Here is a 22,331-nt window from a genome sequence, read left to right as displayed (position 1 = left end):
TTCAAACATATGTACAAGTGGAGAGACTAATATAATGACACCTCTCCCCATGTACCCATCACCTAGCTCAAACAATGAAAAACCCTTGGCCAGTTTTATATTGTTTTATATGTATTCCACCATACATGTATCCTTCTCCCAATTATTTTGAAGCAATCCCAGATATCATATATTCCATGAATAGATATTTCAAGTTGTAGCTCTAAAAGATTCTTTATAAATATTTAAACCATAATACCATTATCAACCTAAGAATTAACAATAATCTTTTAATATCATCAAATATCCGGTCAGTCAAAACTGACTCCCCTGACAACCTGCCCCTCCTCTAGCCTTCCCCATCTCAGGGAGTGGAGCCTCCCATCTGCCAGTTGCTCAAGGCAGACACTTGCTGCATCTTTAATAAATGTCTGTCTCTCACCTACTATATTTCCCCATCAACAAATACTGTGAGTCTACATTCCAAGTACATCCAGCATTTCATCACTTCTCACCCCTGCCACTGCCACTCTCTGGGCCAAGCCATCTAACTGGCATCCTTGCTTCCACTCTTGCCTCATCTAGTTAGTCCTCTGAACAGCAGCCAGAGCCCTATTTTATTTTATTTCATTTTATTAAGATTTTATTTTCAAGTAATCTGTACACCCAACATGGGGCTCGAACTTGCAACCCCGAGAACAAGAGTCATGTGCTCTACTGACTGAGCCAGTCAGGCACCCCCAGACCCATCTTTTAAATGAATAATCAGATCATGTCATTTCCTTTACTCAAGGCCCAGCTTCAGCTCCTGATTTAATTCAGAATTAACCCCCCTGTTAACATGGCCTACAAGACTCTATACAATCTGGTCCCTCTGTGAACTCCCTGACATCATCTCCTCCTGCTCCCCTCCTGCCATTCTGCTCCAGGGTTCCTCAAACACAGCACACATTCATATTCTTGCCTCAGGGTTCTTCACACACTCATCCTTCTGCTTGAAATGCTCTCTCCCAGATACCTGTTTGGCTGGCTTCCTCAAGTTATGCTGGTCTTTGCCCAAATGCTGCCATTACCAAAAGGCTTTGTCTGACCACCTTATATAAAATAGTCACCCTCTTCCCAAACCTATCTATGTCATTCTTTATCCCTTAATCCCCTTTCTAGAATAGCATTTATCTCTCCCTGACATACATTTTTCCTTTGCTAGCGGGTAAGTTCCATGATAGCAGGGTCTTTGTTCTGTTCACTGCTCAATTCCCAGTGCCTAGAAAAGTGCCTGGCATGTAGTAGGTGCTAACTAAATATTTGTTGAATGAACAGTTGCTTTATAGTGTGCTTTGATCTGACAACGAGCACCTGCTTTCCAGCAGTCAATTTGGTACCCCTTCCTTTGGTTTCCGTTGGATCAGACCTCTGGTTATTTAGACCACTAGATAAAAATGCTTAAGAAGGAAGTTCCATTACATAATATGTAATACATTGTCCCATTGTTCCCTTCCTCTCTGGCAAAGAAGGAAGGGGAAGAATTGGTAAAAATCATTTGCAAGTTGTTTCACATTGAATTATAGAAATAAAATATGGCCACTTGGGAGTAGCTCAAGATAACAACTATTGCTATAGCTGTTTTTCCTGGCACCTGTTTTGAGTCTGTTTTCTCAAAATTATAGTTGTTTCTTCTTTTTCCCTGAGGAATGTCAAAGAAAGACTTAATCTCATGACATTAAACAGAACTTTATCTCATTTCCGACACTAGGGTGAACCTGGATTTCCTGGCTCTCCTGGTGCACAAGTAAGAATTTATCTTTCTGGGCTGGTATGCAGCATGTGTCATTTGTTTGTAGTCATTTTTCTTCAAACTCAAGGTTTTGCTTTTGATTCTCTTGAGGGAGAAGATGGTGATCGGGGCCACCAAGGAGAGAAGGGGGCAAAGGGAATCAGAGGAAGGAGGGTAAGAATTAAAGGAATTTCCCAAGATCTATAGAGGTACACATCATGACACTCCTCACAGGAGCATTTCTATTGGGTTAATGGACTTCTCAGCAGGAAGCTCTTCTCCTCAGTCAGTAAACGTCCTACACCTTTCTCAGGCCATCCCCCCCCCCCCCCACTTAATACCACTCTCATTGATCTTGTGAATGCAAATGCAGCTCATCAAAGCATAATAACAGAAAATCCAAGTTGGAGTTTCAGTCACACAATATCAATATCTATGGTAAGTCTGGATATCATTTGGAAGGGTATTGTTTTAGCTGCAGAGCAAACATTGCTATTTCTGTAAGATTTTTTCAAACCTTAACTTTCTCTTAGCTAATTTAGGACTAGACTCTCAGGAATGTGGCTGCCATCCTGGTGGACTTTGAGCCATGTTTTCATTGTGCTTTGTAGAGTCCACCATTAAAAATCCATTCCCTCAGGTTCCAAAGATTCAATCTCGAAAAGCTGCAATCACTGGCAGCTCTTTTCCGAAAGAGCCTGTGGATATCTAAAACCTTGATAGTTTTTATCAGATAGACATTAGAGAGCAAGGCCTTCTGGGAAAAAGACATGGACTATGTTCAGTGCAGAAAAGAGGAAAGAGAATATTTATTATCTAGGGGCGCTCAATAATTGGTATTTTCATACATTGGCAAGGACATAAAGAAAAAAATTGATCTATGCCTAACTTGGTTTGCTGCTGGCTAATATTGCCCTGCTTAGCTAAACTTATGTCTCTGGTTTCAAATAAAAAAGGACAAAGCATCAGTTACATGCAGATAATGCTATGTCAGTTCAAATACCTATAAGACAAGCAGTGAGCCGTGGTCAGCATACACCTTTTCTCAGACTCTAAAGACTAGAAGGTGGTGAAAGAAATTTTCCTTTCTCTTGATGTCAGGCTCTCAATGTATATTTCCTATTCTTTTAACTATATGACCTGGAGTCTAAACTGAGTATTGATCATCCTTTAAGGCTGGGTTTGGAAGTGTGTGTCTGTGTGTATGTCCACATGTTGGCCGGGCTTAGGTCTGTAGGGGGCAATTTAGATGGCTCCCAAAGGAGACTGCCTCCCTTTCTACCATTGGTGTCTCACTCCATTGATACAGTTCATAAACTAAATGGTCCATAGCAGACTCATTGGATCTTAGAAATAATGACAACTTAGTATCTCAAACTGGGTCTGATAGTTTTAATTGAGTTGTATTCAAGAGGAGAAGCTTATTCCTTTGGTTTGGCTATTTTTAGGGTAATGCTGGCTTTCCTGGACTTATTGGAACTCCAGGTGACCAAGGCCCTCCAGGACCAGTGGTAACATGGACTCGTCTTTCTTTTATTTTCAACCTTTGTGTAAAAGTAAATAAGGATTTGCTAAGAGCCATCCAAATGAAGAAATGAACATTTGGGAGGCACTAGAAGATCTGTATAGGGAATGAGCCAAATTTGCTTTTGAGGACATTAGCTTCAAGTCCTTACACAGTATATTTATTCAATGTATATTGTTTACTTGAACATGGGGAAGATATTAGAGCGGCTGGAGATTTATAAACCTGTCTAAATACATAATACATAAAATTCACTGGAGACTGAGTTTATCAATGTAAACAAGATGAGCAACAAAATTTATGCAAACACTAGAAGGAAATCCTAACAAAATGTGACATTTATATAATCTGAACTAAATTGACAATGTTGCAAGTCCACACATATTTTTAAAATTCCCTAGGAGGTCATTTGGTATGAAGGGAAAGACTTTGGGGCTATTGTCATTTTGCACCACCCCTTGTCCTATGAGGCTAGGCTGTCCTTTCATGAGAGATGGTACAGTGAGTGAGCCAGGGGCTGAACCCGGTGGTTTCACTGCATTTAGGGTTTACCGTAGAGGAGCCACAAAGTCATAGAATCAAAAATTTGAAGGTAGAATGACGCACATCCCCATTTTACAGATGAGAAAACAAAGGCTGAGAAGATTATAGTGACCTGCCTGAAGTGACAAATCACTACTTTGTAGAATCTAAATAAAAACAAAGATCTCTAGACTCCCAGAGTACCTCAGTCAGGCCTATCTGTTCTGAAGGTTCCAGGGATGACTTGTTTAGCACTAGAGCAGAGTTAGGATGGTGGTGGGTAGCCTGAGGAGGAGGGATAGGGAATGGCTGGGGTCTACTTTAGAACTATATGGTCCTGAGATCTTGAAAGGCCTTTTCCTGAATTGGATCCTAAACTGTGGCTTGTTCTCAAGATGACCTGATCTTCTAAGAGTCTTTATGTAGCATATTCCTGGATATCCTAGACTCTGAGGTCTGAGACACACCTCCTAGCCACTCCAACTTTCTTCCTTAAGGGGTCAGCCAGAATTCCAGGGCCAGGAGTGTAGGGGAAGAAGGGGGTCTATGTACTATGATATCTTTCTGAGGATGTTTTGCCAACTCCAGGGAATAATGTATTGGACCTCAGAATCTTACATTTTAGACTTGTTTCTATTCTTCCCAGGGCATCAAGGGGCTCAAAGGCTTGGCAGATATGACGGTAGGTGAACATTTTAATTCTAAACCTATTCTTTTTAGCACATGAGGCTTTCCACTTTCATAAGGTAGAAATCTGTAAGGATTCTTTTGTTTCTCCTCTTATAAATTCTTTTAGTACCTTAAGTTTATAGATTTTCCTCTGAAATGTTATAATCACATCAATGAAAAGAGTAGAATAATATTTTAAGTCATGGAGGCAATCTGGATGTTTTTGAGTACTACTACTGGTTGACATGAAGAGAAAGACTTTGAGGCTACAACTTCTACACAATATGCCTTTTTGTAAAGTTCAGAAGTCGCTTATAAAGTATTTATAAGCCAACATATGGTAGAGTCTATCTTCATGTGTCATGACACACCTGAAAACAATCTGAAAAGTTATGATGGTTTTTCATCTCACAAGCACAGAAATACTACTGCGGAGGGAAGGAAGTGGGGACAAGTGAGAACCAAGAAGTAATAGTGTCAAGGGATAAACAGAAACCGAGGAAGAGATCAAAGGAACAAAGCAGAATTCTAAAGGGGTGTGAAGGGTCCATGTCTTGGCAGTCATTCTAAAGAAAAATTCCAGGAATTGCTGACACAGAGATTCAGGATTTGAAGACATTTCTTTGCCTTTTATGCCAAGATTTCTGGATTGAAACTTCCTCAAAGTCAAATTTGATTCCATTGCTTTGTGAGGCAGATAAAAAAATAAAAAAGAGTTCCCCTTATTTACCTATCTCTAATAATATGAGCACTCTATGGTATGTAAAATATATTTTAAATATTTTTAAATATCCACTGTATCTAGAAATATAACTTATGGATCATTTCATCTGCTGTAACAATTTTTGTGTTTTCTATTGTAGCTTAAAAAGCTTCAGAAAGAAACTGATAATACCCAGATGACATTTCTAAGTCATGAGAGTGAGATTGAATATGCTTCAAATTAAATACTTTTTCCTTTTCCCTCTTTCTCCATCTTTCTAACAGCCTTGTGAAATCATTGCTATCATACAAGAGAACTGCCGTAAGTTGTTTGGGAAAGGCTCAAATGGGGGCCAGTGGTGTGAAGTGGGGATGAATCATGGTCATGAACTGGGGACATAAATCACCTGTGGATTTGACTGAGGTTTGGGAGGTACCATTGTCTATCATGAAAGGTTCTTTTTTTTAAAAAGATTTTATTTATTCGTTTGAGAGAGAGAGAGCACGAGCCAGGGGAGGGGCAAGAGAGAGGGAGAAGCAGACTCCCTGCTGAGCTGGAGTCTGACACTGGGCTCGAACCCAGGACCCTGAGATCATAACCTGAGCCGAAGGCAGATGCTTAACCAACTGAGCCACCCAGGGGCCCCATCATGAAAGGCTCTTATAAATTAATATATTTGGCTCAATCTCCTTTCGGGTAAGTAATCTTCGCCAATGTGGTCTCAGAAATGAAGTGGCTGAAAGGCATGCTGTCTCAACAGCGAAGAGAAATTCCATTATCATGTGGAATGAAAGGCAATGCCAATTGCATACCTGCATGTCTGCATCTTGGTGCTTCTTATCACAAAACAAATAAAGAAAAGCTTTGTTATTTTTATCCCATCCATTTAAACAAGAGGGATCACCAGGGAGCCTTCAATAAGAAATGTGTCCTTTTTTATTTGCATTTATGTTTTAAAAATGGAATTACAAATCATCAGATCTTAATATTTGGTCACATCCCCAGACTGGAATTTACTTAGTGTCTTCAGTGTATTCCTGGATATTTGCATATGTACATTTCACCACTCACTAGCAATAGGGAGGGAACAGTGATTTGGCAGAGTGCTTAATTTGGATGCTTGGGTTCTCTCCACAAACACCCAACCCTGCTTATTCAAACTCCATCTTCTGTCCATTCCCATTCAGTTGCTGTTCAAGAAGATTCTGAAGTCCTTTTTCTAGAAATCACAAAAAATAATACCATAGTTTTGTCCACAAAGGAAGAATGTCAGAGTTGACCATATCAAAAGTTAAAACCCCTTTATATTGAAAAGCACTGTGAAGTCGAAAGTAAAGAGAAAAGTGGGGGAACAAAATATACACAATATGAGCAATGGACCCAAGCCAAGGACCTAATTTTGTTAATTCTGTCATGTCGAAATATATACAATTGCTCCCACTCAATCATTTTTATCCACAAGCACAGATATTTCATATTTGTTGAACCTAATGTAAAAAAACTCATAGATTGAAAATGGACAAAACACACGAATGGAAGCTTCAGAGAAGAAAAAATACAAATGACCAATAAACCTGTAAAAACGTTTGACATCACAGGAAGTCAAAGAATACAAACGAAAATGAGATACTCTTTTTGTCTCTCAAATTGGAAATATTTTTAAAATGAGAAAAAATTCTCTATCTAAATTTGGGAAATGTATAAAATGCATATTGCTGGTGGGAGTGTCAGTTGGTACAACCTTTCTGAAGAGCAATTGGACCCTGCATATCAAAAGCCATAATTATAGAGATTTATAGAGGACCACAATTGGACAGAGATGCACAGATACATGTACAAGCATGCTCATCACAAAGGGATGTTGGTGGGAGTATCATGAGACATCTATAGTGGATTAGGTGATACTGCTCTAAATTTATTGATGAAAAGAATACATTGTGTAAGACTGATGAATCACAGACCTATATCTCTGAAACAAATAATACATTATATGTTAAAAAAAAAAAAAGAAGATAGTAGGAAGGGAAAAATGAAGGGGGGGAATCGGAGGGGGAGACGAACCATGAGAGACTATGGACTCTGAGAAACAAACTGAGGGTTCTAGAGGGGAGGAGGGTGGAGGATGTGTTAGCCTGGTGATGGGTATTAAAGGGGGCACGTTCTGCATGGAGCACTGGGTGTTTTACGCAAACAATGAATCATGGAACACTACATCAAAAACTAATGATGTATGGTGATTAACATAACATAATAAAATAAAATTAAAAAAAGAAAGAATACATGTTTATCATATGCTAAGTAAAAAAAAGATTCAGAATAAGACATATACTAAGGTCCAAGTTTTTATAAAATAAAATAAATTAAATTTATACAAATACATACATAGACATTATGAATTAAGGATAATTTTAATTTTTTGTTTTCTGATATTTTCCATAAAAATATGTGTGCACACACACTTATACATAATATATAGTATATGATATATATTGTATATTATATACAGTTTTATATGTGTGTGTATATGTATATGTGTGTGTGTGTATATATGTATAGTTTCAGAATAGCTCAGTGAATTAGTTAAGTTTAAGTTCAATACAGCATGACCTCAGTGCTCAACAGCAATGACACAAAGGTATTTCTCAGATCAAAGCCAGGAAGTGGCCAGTCTGGGGTTGATATGGAGCTCCACAGTATTCAGGGACATGAGCTCTTTATTCTTTTTTGCTCTGCCATTGTCGGGAGGGTGTTTTGTTTCCCAAATCACCTCAAGGTCCAAGATGTTGGCCAAGCTCCAGCTATCAGGAAAAGAAAGGGAAAGGGGATGGATATCTTTTTGAAGTCGTTTCAACCATTTCTCTTATTCTATTGTTCAGAATGTAATAGGATAGCTCCCCCACTGGGAAATGGAGTCTTTTTTTCCAGGCAGCCATATGCCCAGAGACTGAGGATCTACTACTATAGAAAAAAGGGAAAATGGATTGGGGAGCAAATCGAGGTCTTTGCCAAACTCAGGCAGGAGTCAGAGAAGGTCACTGCTTGAATTTCTCAGAGGAGATGGTTTTTCAATATTGAAGCACTCACCTGGAAACTGAACAACTATAAACTAACAATGTCTTGTTTTTTCTCCAAAACAATTTCCCTTCCAGCTTGTTCAACAGGTAAGTAATATATCTTCTTATTCACTCAAATGTCACCTGTTCAGAGGCATTATGGAAAATCTTAAATCTGCGTGTCCATTGTGTTAAGGTATTTCCAAATGCCCAGCGTTCCCTAGCGAAGTGGTCTTTGCCTTGGACATGTCCAATGACGTCTCCCAGTCGGATTTTGAGAGGATGAGAAACATTCTATTATCTCTGTTGATGAGGATGGAAATAAGTGAGAGTAACTGCCCAACGGGCGCCAGAGTGGCCGTCGTTTCGTACAACGCCAAAACAGACTACCTGATTCGCTTCTCAGACCACAAGGGGAAGCCCGCGCTCCTGCAGGCGGTCAGGACAATCGCGCTGCAAGGCTCGTCTGGCAGCAGGAACCTTGGGGAGGCCATGAGGTTTGTCGCAAGACATGTATTCAAACGTGTGCGCTCAGGCCTTCTCGCGAGGAAAGTGGCTGTGTTCTTCCAGGCGGGCTGGGCTCACGATACGGATGCCTTCAGCACTGCCATTCTGGAGCTCAGTGCCCTGGACATCACCTCTGCGATCATTACCTTCACAGAGGAGCACAACCTCCCGGATGTCCTGCTGGTAAGCGGGGGAGCCCCTGGGAGGCAGGCACTTAGTACCTGCTTCCTACTACCCTTCCATCAAGGACCGCATTGATGTGTATGCAGGGGCCGCGGTGGGGCGGGGGGGGGGGGGGGGGGGCGGGATCCTCGTTATGGACTCTGCTACTAGTGTTAACTACTAGTACAAACTGGCCACTCTTGAGCGCTTCTTCTGTGCAACGTGCCTCACAAACATTCACTTATTTAATATCCCCAAGACTCTATGAGGTGGGTATTACTGTATACCTCCATTTCAGAGATAAGAAAACTGAGGCTTAGAGAGGTTAAGTATACCATCAAAAGTCAAATATGTGGTTAGTAGCAGATTGATATTATCTGCCTTTAGAGCCTATGCTTCCCCACTATGCTAAATTGTATCAGGAGAGTCTGTAGAATGTAACTCCCTTTCCTTTCCTTTCCTTTCCTTTCCTTTCCTTTCCATTCCTTCTTTCCTTTCCTTTCCTTTCCTTCTTTCCTTTCCTTTCCTTTCCTTTCCTTTCCTTTCCTTTTCTGTCTCTCTTTCTCTCTTCTTTCTTTTCTTTCTTGGGGTATAAAACACATACCCATATAACAAAGTGGGCAAAGTGCTTTAATTTAAAATGTATACAGCTGGATGGATTTTTATAAATGTTTAAACCCTTGTGACCAAGACATCATACAAGATCTGGAACCCTTTCAACATCCTATAAGTTTTGCTCATGTTTCCCCAAACCACACACTCCACAGAGTCACTGCTCTTCTGGCTTCTGTTGCAGTCAAATAAGCAATTTGGCTTGTTCTGAACCTTCATTTCAGTTGAATTCTATAGCATATATAGTACTCTTTCGTATCTGGCTTCTTCCACTCAACATGATGTCTGTTCTCCTTGTTTATCTATGTTGTGCATGTGGGGAACTTGTTCTTTTTTACTACTGTTCTGAACTACGCTAAGTGGGTATATACCACAATTTATTTACCTATTCTCCAGACTTGACTTTTCTAACTGAAACCCATGTAACACATTCTCATGGAATATATGGGATGATCTATCAAAATGAAGAGTGGTTCTCTATTTAAGAGACTCCAGGATGCTTATGAATGTCAGACTGAACCATGTGACATTGCCAATATTCAACTGTGTTGGACCGGCAAAAGTGGAAATGTCATATGGTTCAACCTAATAGCTAATCAATTTAGCTGTGCTAGACCATTTAATTTTCTCTTAAGGAGAAATGGTAGGTGACAGACACTGTTATCACAGCTGTGAATATGCCTCTAAGAATCAATAGGTAAAATTATGATAGCTTGCAAACCTTTGGACTACATGCCTTGGGTTTTGAGAAACAAAGTTAAAATGCAGAGCGTTGAGTTCCTTGTTTGCTGTTACACCTCTCTTGTCCAGTAGGATGTGTGGACAGAGATGGGCTAGCAAGAGGGCAGCTCTCAATAACTTCCTGAATGGATGCATAAAGGCAGGGTATAACCAAATAACAGTTAAAATTAGAGATTGGCTCTTCCATCAACAATGAGGTGCCTTTGGAAAAGTCTCTTCATCTTTCTGAGTCTCATTTTGCTCAGCTCTAAAATGGAGAGGGGGTCACAAGTGAATGTTATCGAGCTCCCTCCCTGGTATAATGATCTATTTTCAAAAAGGCATCTCCCTAACATTTGGAGAGTGATCCTTGGGGTACGGTTACATTCCTCAAATGCCCATCAGTGCGGCTTTCTGAGAGGATCCTGGGCAGACTGTTGGGATCTGATGTAGGGTTACTATTTGGTCAGGATGTCCTTGGCCTCTTAGTTGCTTTGGGTTCCAGGTAAAAGGGTATAATGGTATGTGAAAAGAATCTACCAGCTTCAGTATACTTGGACCTCAGCTCTGTCACTTCTGTCTGCTCTCCTTTCTGTTTCTTGGACATATTCTTGCCCCAGGATGCTGGAAACCAATTCTGTTTCCTAAATGTAACAATGTAGAAGTGTTACATTGTTGCTTGCCAGTTCACATATAAGGGATGACCTTGTTTCTGTTGACACCGGCAAGGAGAGAAACTCCCTTCTCAGGGCCTGTCAGAAAAAGCCTCATTTCTTCATAACTGGGCATATTGCAGCCCTTAACCTCCCCCCTACTCTGTGTGTCAGCCTTAGGGGGATCCTATTAGGAGAGTAGGAATATCCTATCATTTGTCTTTGGAATTATCTGCCTGAGGAATCTCTTTGACGTTCTGTGAGGTTTTTGTCTTTCACCTCTATGTTATTTTATTTCACAGAACAACACCCACATGCTTCTTCTGGAAAAATGATGGTTGTTCAATTTGAAATGATTATATAAACAGATGCCCGAACTTCTCAGTCCATTTAAACGTTTTCGGAGGCCGTGGGGGCATATTGAAAAGATTTTTTAAGCCACCCATGAGTCATCTTAACCCTAAAAAAAAAAAACCAGTTTTGCAGCATTGGACTATTGTGCCTGGATCCAATTGCCTGTGTGTATCTCAAAATATTTGCCCCATTTTTTAAAGTTAAAAAGCAGAGGATTGCAGGGAAAATGCAATTTGAGTGCCAGGTTTCAAATTTCATTTTTCTTTATCAAAAGTCTAGTACATGTTCCCTTGAAACAGTACCCAGGAAAATAGCTCACATTTATTGACTCAGACACTGTGCTAAGATCTTTCCACTTATTGATTCATTTAATCCTTATAACAACCCAGTGAGATAACTATTATGGGCCCATTTCTCAGATGATGAAACTGAGACACAGAGAAGTTAAATAACTTGCTCAAGGTCTGGAATTCTCATCAGCAATGCGATTTTGAGTTCAAAACTCAAGAGCAGGAAGAGAGTTTAGAAGTTCTAAATTCTCCCCATGTATTAATTCATTTTATCTTTATAATACTGTGAGATAAATCTCTGAACTAGCCCTATTTTTATTTCTGTGTATTAAAAAAGAAGAATCCAAAGAATGGAGTGCTGGCTATCATGGAGATAAGAAAAATCAGCTTTAGAGGATAGAAACATTAAGAGGAAGGTAAAAAAAAAAATGGGGAAGGTAATTTTAAATTTTGGTGTAATTTCAGGATTCAGAAAAGTTATGGAAGGACTTTTTTTAAAGAAAGTGTTGGGTTGCCTAGAGAGGCTCTTTCAGAGGCCGTGGATAACCTGCTGCTGAGGCCTTGTGGGTTGCTGTTTTCCATTAGATTGTTACTGCTCTAAGGCCAGGGTCAGCAACCAAGGGAAGGAATGAGGCAATGAGACTTCACACTCTGTTTCTGTCCCATGTGTTATCTGGATGTGTTCTTGACACTGGGGCCTCAATTAGTCACCTATAAAATGGGGATAAACTCACAGATTTGTTGTAAGAGTTCTAAAAGGTAGTGCCTACCGGTACATCGAACTGACACTTTCTTTGTGTATACTCAGTGGATAGCCATTATTATTACCATCTCTTCAAGGACCTGAAGAGTGCCTCTTCACCCAGTAACTCTTTATTAAATTAGACAGGTTCTGTTTAGTAAGCACCTATGAAGTTCCAACCACCATGCTACGTGGTTTTCATGCCTTGTCACCTTAACCCATCACTATTCAAAATGCGGTCCTGGGACCAGCAGCATGAGCATTACCCAGGTCCATGAAAAATGCCAAATCTCAGACTCTACCACCAATCTAATTAATTAGGCTCTGCATTTTTTAAAAAGATTTTTAAAAATTTATTTATTTAGAGAGAGAATGCGCTCGAGCAGGGGGAGGGGCAGAGGGAAAGGGAGAGAGAGACTCTCAAGCACACACCATGCTGAGAGTGGGCTGGAGCCTGATGGGGACACCATCCCAGGCTCTGCATTTTTAACAAGATCCCTAGATGGTTTGCATGAGTGTTAAAGTTTGAGGAGTGTTGGTCTAATTCTCATAACTATCCCATAAGTTAATAATGATAATCTACATTTCCCAGATGAGGTAAGGGAAGGTCAGAGGTAAAGCAACTTGTTTTAAACTGCATAGTCCTGGAATTTGCACTCCAATCTGTCAGGTTTCCAAGTCCCACTATGCCACCTGCCACCTCAATCCAATTACAACCCCTAATGTTAGCTGGGAAGTCCAGGAGGAGGCCGCTGTTTCACGGCAGTCTTGGTGGGATGGGACCATGCCAACTGCAAGGAGTCAGGGCTGGACTCAAGCTCCTGGGGTCAGTCACAGGTTGCATGACTATTCTCTCTGTCTGCCTCCTTCCCCATTTTGCCCATTTTCCCTTGTTCCCCAAGTCCTCGCCTCAACTGGAAGCCAGATGGTTTCTGTTTCCCTCCTTAGGGTCCAGTTAGCTCTCCCTCTGTCCAAGGCAAATCCTCCTCCCTGGCACTCGCTTTCTTCCCTTCTATTCCCATCCAAGCCAAGAGCCTCCCCCAGCTCAGTCCCAGGAATGAACATTGTCCCATGACCTTGGCAGCTTTAGACAGCAGCTGAAACATTGGATTGAACCCTGTGGGTCTTTCCAGCTCAGGGCTCATGGGGACTTCTTTAAAAATTGGGGGCTGGGGTTTGAGGGTTGTCTGAATCCTTTGAAAATATATCTTTCTGTCTATGAAACAAAAGAGGACGTGAATGCAAATCCATGTGCCATGTCTTCTCCCCTCCATACACTCTTGTCTTTAGTATATAACTAGTCCCAACAGACCACAGCTGGACATTCAGGAATGAAGTTGGTTGAGAGAATCGCCAAAGGCGTTGATTCAAACTGTCATAAAGCTTTGCGCTTCAAGCAGATCACTTAGTCTGTGTTTAAGGTACTCTGTTTTTGAAATTTCCTTCTCTGGTGCTGATGGGAGTTTGCACTAAGACTCAACAAGCCAATTTTCTCCTCCCCTCATACTGATTCCCTCCCACACTGTCTCTCTGCTTGAGCTTTCCCAGGAATCAATGACTAGGACCATGCTGGCAAGTCCAAATTCAAAGTAATTAGAGGTTCATTAATGACAACTAAGTATGGATGAATCTATACTGAGTCATAGTCCCCTATGGACTTTCATTGTGTTTTTGTGTACTTGTTCCCACAATTTTATTTTTGCCAGAACAGTACAAATTTTAAGCGTGATCACAAAATTATTCTTCCTAAGAAAAGTTTTTTTTAATTTAATTTTATTATGTTATGTTAGTCACCATACATTACAGCATTAGTTTTTGATGTAGTGTTCCATGATTCACTGTTTGCATAGAACACCCAGTGCTCCATTCAGTACATGCCCTCTTTAATACCCATCACCAGGCTAACCCATCCCCCCACCCACCTCCCCTCTAAAACCCTCAGTTTGTTTCTCAGAGTCCATAGTCTCTCATGGTTCCCTAAGAAAAGTTTTTTAAAAAATGTAAGTTTTGTAACTATTCCAATTCAGTTGAATTTGGTAATTTTCCAGTAAGCAGACAACAGATGGAAGAGTTACATCCTCTGAGTTTCTCGGAGTAGAAAAGGTAACACAGTGTCCTGAACATGAGGCAAATACAGAAGATTAGAACTGAGGACCAGGCGGTGTTGAAACAGGAAGAAAACTTGTGGCATCCATTCAGACCCTCAACTCTATTGTTGAGGAATCTGAGGCACCAGAGCCTTGTCCAAGGTCACGCAGCCAACCATGGCAGATCAGGGACCAGGAGCTGGGATCCTGACACCAAATCTGTTACGGCTGCATTGGACTCTTCCCATGGACCAAACTTGCGGGGGGATGTTTGAATTTCTTTGACGTCTTTCATACTACCTTAAAAATTCACACAAACTCTGCATTTTATAGCACACTTCACCTAGGTTTCCTGTGATTTAAAAATAATATACACGAACTTAGTGGTTCCCCACAACTCTTGGAATAAAATGGATGCTCCTAGGGTTATCTCAGTCTTCCCATAGCTCCTGGAACACTGCCATGGATCCTGATTTCAGCAGCTTTTCAAGTTGCCTCATGTGATTTCCAGTAAAGCTACTAATGTGCCTCTACTGTTCTCTCTAATCCCTGGTGATTAATTAAGTCCATTTGGCTTGGTCGGTACTCAGATCTGATGACCATGTGGAATAGTTCTGAATGTTGAATTTTGACAACTCTGCCATTTTTCTTCAAGTGGAGTCTCCTCCATCTGGCAGGGGGTTCCAGGGTTTCAGATGTGCTGTGTAGCTGCACACTGGAGGTGGGCTTTCTCTAATCTCTGGGGAGCGGGAACACTAAGGAGAATTCTGTAGACAACCACTGTCTACCCCTGGGCCTTTGTACATGCTGTTCCTCCACACTGTAATTCTTTCACCTGCTTCTTTGCTATGTAACTATCCTACTCATTCTTCCCAAAGTGCCAGATGTCACTATCTTCATCAGGCTCCCTCTATTCCCGTCGCTTCAAATGAACCTCCTCTTCCTGTGTCCCTAAAACATATTATTGGACCTCTTTCTTTTTTGAAAGTTGTTTGTCTCTCATTCCTGCTAGGTTTTAAGCTCTTTGAAGATGTGACTGTCATTTTTGTATCTCTGCAGGGCTTGTTAAGACTTCTATTTAGTAGCTGTTTAATCAGTCTTGGTTGATTTGAATTGAGTCAGGAAAAAGCATAACCAGGTGAGGAACAAGAGAGGATTCATTTTGCCTTTCTTCTCAAGAGTCTTGGGAAAGTACCCATGTTGTTTTTGTGTTACATTAGCAAGAATAAAAGTTCAGCTCTTTATATTTCTTTCTCCACATGGGTTTTTCTTTCATGTAAGCTCACTCTGAGAGCTAAAGTTGAGGATATGCTGCAGTCCCAAGCAGAAAGACTGAAGAGCTCTGTCAGGAGGACATGTTACGGAAAATTCTTTTCCAAAGTAACCTTTGCCTATCTTCTCTCCCTGAGGGCTAGCATGACAGCTTCATGTCCCTAGCACTTTGATTCTAGAGGAGGGTCCAGAACCTACTTGGTCCTGGCCACAGGGATGAAGGGGGAGGAGCGACGGGGCCCTATCCTTCATGTTTTGATAGAGAGCAGACAATGTGATGGGCAGGACTAATCTTAGATATTCACTTCATATCTGGAGAGAAATAGTCTGACAGCATTCCGAATTTCATCATGAGGTGGAAGTCCTGCAAATAATCTCCATTTGCCAGGGAAGGTTAACTGTGGAAGCATTCATGTCCAAGTCTCAATGGCCTAACATAATAAAGTATTCTTTCTGCCATCTGTCACAAGTGAATGTGGATCCTTGGATATGGGTGTGGAGGGGGAGAATGTTTTGCTCTGTGCAGCCGTTTCAGGACCTGGGATCCTATCAATGGCCCCATCATACCAAAGGGCCTCTAAACCTTTTTCTGAGTCCTCTACATTTGGCTGGCAGATGTGCACACACAGAGTATCATGCATGTGCCAGAAATGGCATCCATCCACCCATATGGCATTGGCTAGACCCTACTTGTGGTCCCAATTAACTACAAGGGACGGTGGGAAATGTTGTCTGGTTGTGGCCCTAGGAAGAAGAGGGAATGGGTTTATTGATTAACTAGTTGTCACATGAACTTGTTGGATTTATTGTTGTTATTATTGTTTGCTTTTTAAGCTTTGATATCAGTTATTACATTAATCATAATTGGAAAGGTTGAAGGAAGGAGATAAATAGATTTGCCATCCCTACAAAGCCTTCCCTGAGTCTTCCTCACTCTTGCCTTCTGACTCTGGTATGTACCAGCCCTGAACACCAGGAATATGCTAGAGAGGTCTCCCCTGTGGTATCTACCTCATTCCATTCTAATGGTGTATGACCTGTATGACCATCTCCTTGAAGGGTCTGCCTGTTCGTGTTTATAACTCCCACCACACTGCATCTTGCATACTGTGGACAATCACTGAACATATATGGAATTTATAAATGATTGTATCTTCAACTCCCTGACCTCATTCTAACACAACACAACACTGGCTGAGTTTTACACACATCGGGAGTCTGAAGACCCACGTGTCCCCACAGCAACGATAATCTAACATCCAGGTTAGAACTAGAGAACTAAATGACAATAAATAACTGTAATAGGTAATACCAAATTATTTATCGGTATATAATTACATATATTCTCTAAAACTATCATATGAATGTCTTTCTCATCTGAATTGGAAAAAGCATGAAAAACATGACTTGAAATTTAATTCCACTACTGATAAACTTTGCGTATGTGTTTGGATTAGATGGATGGAACCAACAGATTTCACCTGTTTGTCTGGGAGACCGAGAGTCAGCAGGACGTGGAGCACATGGTCCACTGCACTCTCTGCTATGGTAAGCCCAGACAGCGTTTCTGATCGGACTGATGTCTTTACAACAGGATGAATTCACCAGTGGCCACAGGCCAGATCTGCCCTGCAGATGTGTATTTACTTGAATATGTGCAGAGTCTTAGAATCTGGGAATTCTTATCAAGTCCGGATTTCCAGTTTTTCTTAGGAATCGTCTTGAGAATCACAGACACTGTATTCCTTTGTGGTCACAGTCAGCCCAAACTGAGCTGTGCCTGACCTCTTTTGATATGAGTGCCCCACAGTCCCTTCCATCCCTATTGTCTTACCCCTGGTCCGCTCTGCTTATTTACCTGTCCTGCCAGTCTCCTGTAGATGGCTGGGCTTGTGTTCCTTACTTAGTGGCCCCTTAGTGTGCAAGGCAGACCCCTGAACTAAGAGTCCAGAATCCTGGGTTCTCAGCCTGGAACTGCCATTGACCACCAGTGGGATATTGGCAAGTCATTCAATGTCTCTGTGTCTCTGGCTTCCATCACTATACCTGCACTCATATTAATCTGTGCCAGAGAGAACTTCGTGCTGAAGCCCATGCATGCCCAAGTGTGTAGAGCTCTCATCCACACCCATGGCACCCGGGGCCAGAGTGAGTCCTTTAGGTGAAATTGAAAGGGGATTTAATCATTCCCTCTAGTCGATCCACACTTAGACTTAACACTGCCATGAGAGATTTGGCCCTGAGAACTTGGTCAAGTCAAATACAGTGGCAGCCGTTTGTAGAGTATGTTACAGTTGATGAGCTGCTTTCACACCCATCAAATCATTTGACACCTGGTCTCTCTGGGTTTTGGTCCCTTCTGTAGAAGCATAAGCCTAGCTGGTATTTATTGAGCTTGAGCTCTTACTACACACTGGGCATTGTTCTGAGCACTTACATATATTAACTCATTTTTTATTTAAACCTCACAAACAACCTCATAAGGTACATACTGTTATTATCATCATTATCTCCATCTGACAGATGAGGAAACAGGCATGGGGAAGGCTGAATAATTTGCCCAAGGTCACACACCCAATACGAGAGCCAGGACTGAACCAGGCAGGTGTCTGTGAACCTAGAGATTAGAAAGCCGTGGCCTAGTGGTTAAAAACATTAAACGTAGGATTAGATTGTCTGAATTCATTTTTCTGAAAAACGGGCATGATTACTTACATTGCCCATCAGCTTACCTTGTTAACACAATGCAGGTAGCGCTCAGCAGCGTCTATTCTTACCGAGAGTCTGGAAATGTGTTTGCGTGGAAAGGAAAGGGATGCGTGGTAACCCCAACCTCTCCTGGCACTTCCTCCCCCAGACAAGTGCAGACCAGACCCAGAGTGTGAGCGGAGTGCGCCAGGACCCCTGGCAGGGGACATGGATGTGGTATTCGTGGTGGACAGCTCCTATGGCATTGGTGCTGATGTGTACCGCACTGCCCTGAGTCTAGTGGATGCCATGCTCAACGACCTGGAGGTGGCTGCGCAGCCTAGCATGTCCCTCCGTGGGGCGCGTGCTGCCCTGGTGATGTACACAACTCCAGGCTTCTGGCCCGGTGCAGGGCGCCCCCCTGTGCTGGAGGGCTTCCACCTGACCTCCTACGGCCAAAAGATACAGATGCGGAGGTACCTCCGTGAGGCTTCTGGCCGCCCTCTGCAGGGAGCTCCCGCCCTGGGACACGCCCTGGAGTGGACTCTGGAGAAGGTGCTCCTGGCAGCCCCTCTGCCCAGGCAGGTGCGGGTCCTCTTCGCCATCGTGGCCAGTGAGACCAGCAGCTGGGACCAGGAGAAGCTAAGGACTCTGTCCCTGGAGGCCAAGTGCAAGGGCATCACTCTGTTTGTGCTGGCCTTGGGCCCAGGTGTGGGTACCCATGAGCTGGCTGAGCTGGAGGGTGTGGCCAGCCTCCCCACCGAGCAGCACCTGCTACGTCTGGAGGGAATCTCAGGCCAGGAAGTAGCCTATGCCCAGGGATTCACGAGGGCCTTCCTGAACCTTCTAAAAAGTAAGCACTGGGGATGCCCTGGGTGAGGTGGGGAGAGGAACTTACTAGAGCCTGGTATTTGGGCGAGTAGGTACCCGCTGTACCTTCACACTTGCTGAGTGTGTCCTCTGGGGAGTCTCCAGAAAGCACCTTCACCCAATTTGCTAAAAACCATGAGCTATCATTGCCCTGACACTATGCCAAACCTAGCGCTGGTTTCTTATCTGGAACCTCTCGTTTGGTGGCTGGGAGGCCTCAGGTTTCTTCTACTTAACCTCTTGATTTTGTCCTTTACCAAAATGAGAATTACAGTCTCTTCCTTATTTGTGAAGCCTACATTCAAATATACGTGTGGACGGACCTTGAAAGCACCAGCGTTGAACAAATATAAGGAATAGTTATTGTTATTCCTATATCCAGGAATATGGATTACAGAATCCAGTGGCATATAACAGTGCTTCTTAAATTTTAACATGCACATGTACCTTTCAGGGATCTTGTTAAAATGTGCATTCTGATTCCTTATCTTTGTAGGAGGTGGAGGAGAGCATTCTAATAGATGGCTGGTGGCTTAGTGACTCTGAGAAGCAGGCTGAGGGAATCACTTTTCTAGTCCATTTCAATTTCATTTTACTTAACTTTTAAATATTTTATTGTGTTAGGTTTAATTTTTTGTTTTGGTATACTCTTTTATGTTCTGATTTTATTTTATATAATTTATGTGATAGGATGAATTTCACGTTTTTATTTTGTTTGGTTTTTATTTTATTTTCTTTGCTTTTATTTTGGTGTTTGTTTTATGCCTTACTTGAATTTATATATATATTTTTTCATTTCATGTCAGTGGATTTTTTTGGTCTTTATGTTTTGAGTTTATTTTTATTTTTTTTTGTTTTTTATTTTGTTTTATTGTGTATTTTATTTTATTTTATGCTTTGACTTTTTGTCTTTTAAATTTTATGTCTTTATGGATAATATTTTGTTTTTATGCTTTATTTTATTGTATGTTTATTTTATTTTTAAGTTTTACATTACTTTATGCATGCTTTGACTTGATTTAATTTTTTAATTTTATTTTTAGGTGGAATAAACCAGTACCCATCCCCCGAGCTCATTGGAAAATGTGGGGGCCCGAACCGAGGGGACACTCTGCTGCAACCATTTAGGCTTGTCAGGAGGTAGGCTGAAGGCGGAGCTGAGGTTGTCCCTCAGCTCTGTCCCCTGCAGAAGACTCTCTCCCTAAAGAAAGGTCACAGGTGACGCCAAGTCCTTGACCTGACCCAAACCACTGGGGCTAGGATGCTCCTCTGTTTGACAACTCTGATATGGGTTTTTTGGGTTTTTTTAATGTTAAGAGTAATATAGGGCCAATATAACAAATTTAAAGGGCACATCAGTATATAAAAGCAAAGAAATAACAATTTCTCATTCTACTACATCCTCCGAAGCCTTTAATCCCATGTCCCAGAGGCAAAATTAGTAACGCCAACCGTATTATTCTGATGTGTGTGCAAGCATCTCTGCAAACCTAAGAAACTAGCCAATTTGACACCAAAGTCATCAGGAAATGCTCAAACCTGGTTTTTTGAGCCCACCTGTATCAGTTGGGGACTGAACCTCCCAGTTTTTGTGGTTCAGTTTTGCAATTTGAGACGGAATTGTTTCTACACAGGTTGCCCAGGCTCCAATTTGGCCAATCTGGCTTTGCGGGTGATCTGGAAGCACTTGGAGGGACAGACATTTTGCTAGAGGAGAATAGAAAAGCCACAGTGAAATCTGTAACTTGGCAAGAAGCACTTGAAAATTATGAAAAGAATGGACATGGTGCTGAAGGAAATGGACAAAGGCCTGCAAGACGAAAACAAACTGGAAAAGAAAGAAATTCAGGCACTGCCTATGGTAAAAACCAAACTATTTCTTGCTCCTTAGGTTGTCTTCATTAAAAAAAAAAAAAAAAATCCCTGTGAACTGTGTTAGCATGCAAATTTTGGCTTTTTAGTCACTTTCAGATGCAGAAATTCATGTACGTAACTAAAGACATTAATTTAAGAAAACATACGAAGGCTGACTTAGGTCTGACTATAAAACTAGAACTGAACAGCAGTTATTTCAGGGAGTATTATTATGGAGACAAACCCTGTGAAGGGTTTACTTCATTGCCCAGAAGCAATGATCTATTGCAGAAGTGGAGAACAGAACATACTCCTGACCTTGAAGGAAAGTAGAAGGTTCCTTCATCCCTGTATGAGTGGCTACGTATTCACTGACCAAGTTTAAGGAACATTTTGGATCCATCTAAAACAAGCGTAGCATCGATTTTGATTACGGCAGGTGGTAATGCAAATGCCATGTTACCTCTTACATGGAATGAGCAAATTAAGCAAAACAGTAAACATATCTTTTCCATAGCTGAAAGAGGTTTCTCGTGAGTGGTGGGGGTCAGTCCTGCTTAGATTAAATGAGAGATAATTGCCCAGAAGTTTTGAATGTGACTAGATGGTTCTCCAGGGGCTCAGTTTTCTGATCTGTGAAGTGGGGATTATGTGAATACCTACCTCATAAGATTATGTTAAGAATAAAACCGGATAATTCGTGTGTTTGCCACATAGAAGGATACAGTACAAGTTAGCAGTTAAGATGTCAATGATATGTCCTACCTCTTAGATTCCAAAGCAAACAAATACATGTCCAAAGGGAAATAACAAAACCAGACAGACCTAGGAATTGGTTCTCCTGGCATGGGCAGCTAAACATTACGCATAGAACACCTGATCTTGCTAGTTCCTGTTTTTTCTACTGTGTACTATCCTCAGGTAGTCTTACCAAGGCAGTGATTTTCAGTCTTGGCTGTAAATTAGAATCGCCTGAGAATCTAAACATTCTCAATGCTTAGACCTCACCGCAGACCCCTTCAGTCAGAATCTCTGTGTGTGGAACTTACCCAGGGAGTCCACTGCACAACCAAGTGTGAGAACTACTCTTCTAAGGCACCCTTGCCTACAAATTCAAGGTGAAGGAGATGGAGGAGAGATTACTGGTTATCTCATCCGGTCCTATTCACAGCCAAACACTGAGGCCGGAAGCTCCCCGCAGTGTCCTACAGTGGGTAACTTGGCTCTGGTCAGTTCCCCTCCCGTGGCATTCCAAGGGCACTCTAAACCTTTGCCACCTCCTCAAGCTCCTTCCC

The 22,331-nt window shown here is 41.7% G+C and overlaps 1 protein-coding gene across 1 annotated transcript; it reads left to right on the top strand.

Annotated features, from left to right (window-relative positions):
• The first annotated feature begins 1,736 nt into the window (after nt 1-1,736).
• Nucleotides 1,737-22,037, top strand: LOC145723803 (collagen alpha-4(VI) chain-like). The gene is made up of 11 exons (XM_081833180.1): nt 1,737-1,768; nt 1,865-1,927; nt 3,202-3,264; nt 4,447-4,482; nt 5,457-5,493; nt 8,422-8,915; nt 17,082-17,172; nt 18,482-19,165; nt 20,226-20,322; nt 20,817-21,043; nt 21,958-22,037. Exons 4-11 carry the CDS (start codon nt 4,477-4,479, stop codon nt 22,035-22,037), a joined length of 1,716 nt encoding a protein of 571 aa, XP_081689306.1. The 5' UTR covers nt 1,737-1,768; nt 1,865-1,927; nt 3,202-3,264; nt 4,447-4,476.
• Nucleotides 22,038-22,331: the final 294 nt, after the last annotated feature.

Source organism: Leptonychotes weddellii, chromosome 1 (assembly GCF_054177405.1).
Source record: "Leptonychotes weddellii isolate Sample4059 chromosome 1, ASM5417740v2, whole genome shotgun sequence".
Taxonomy (NCBI): domain Eukaryota; kingdom Metazoa; phylum Chordata; class Mammalia; order Carnivora; family Phocidae; genus Leptonychotes; species Leptonychotes weddellii.
This window is presented reverse-complemented; position numbering and strand designations above follow the sequence as displayed.

Coding starts and splice junctions, on each gene's coding strand:
- LOC145723803 (XM_081833180.1), top strand. Junction 5,494..8,421: donor TATCATACAAGAGAACTGCC/GTAAGTTGTTTG, acceptor CATTGTGTTAAG/GTATTTCCAAATGCCCAGCG. Junction 17,173..18,481: donor CCACTGCACTCTCTGCTATG/GTAAGCCCAGAC, acceptor TTCCTCCCCCAG/ACAAGTGCAGACCAGACCCA.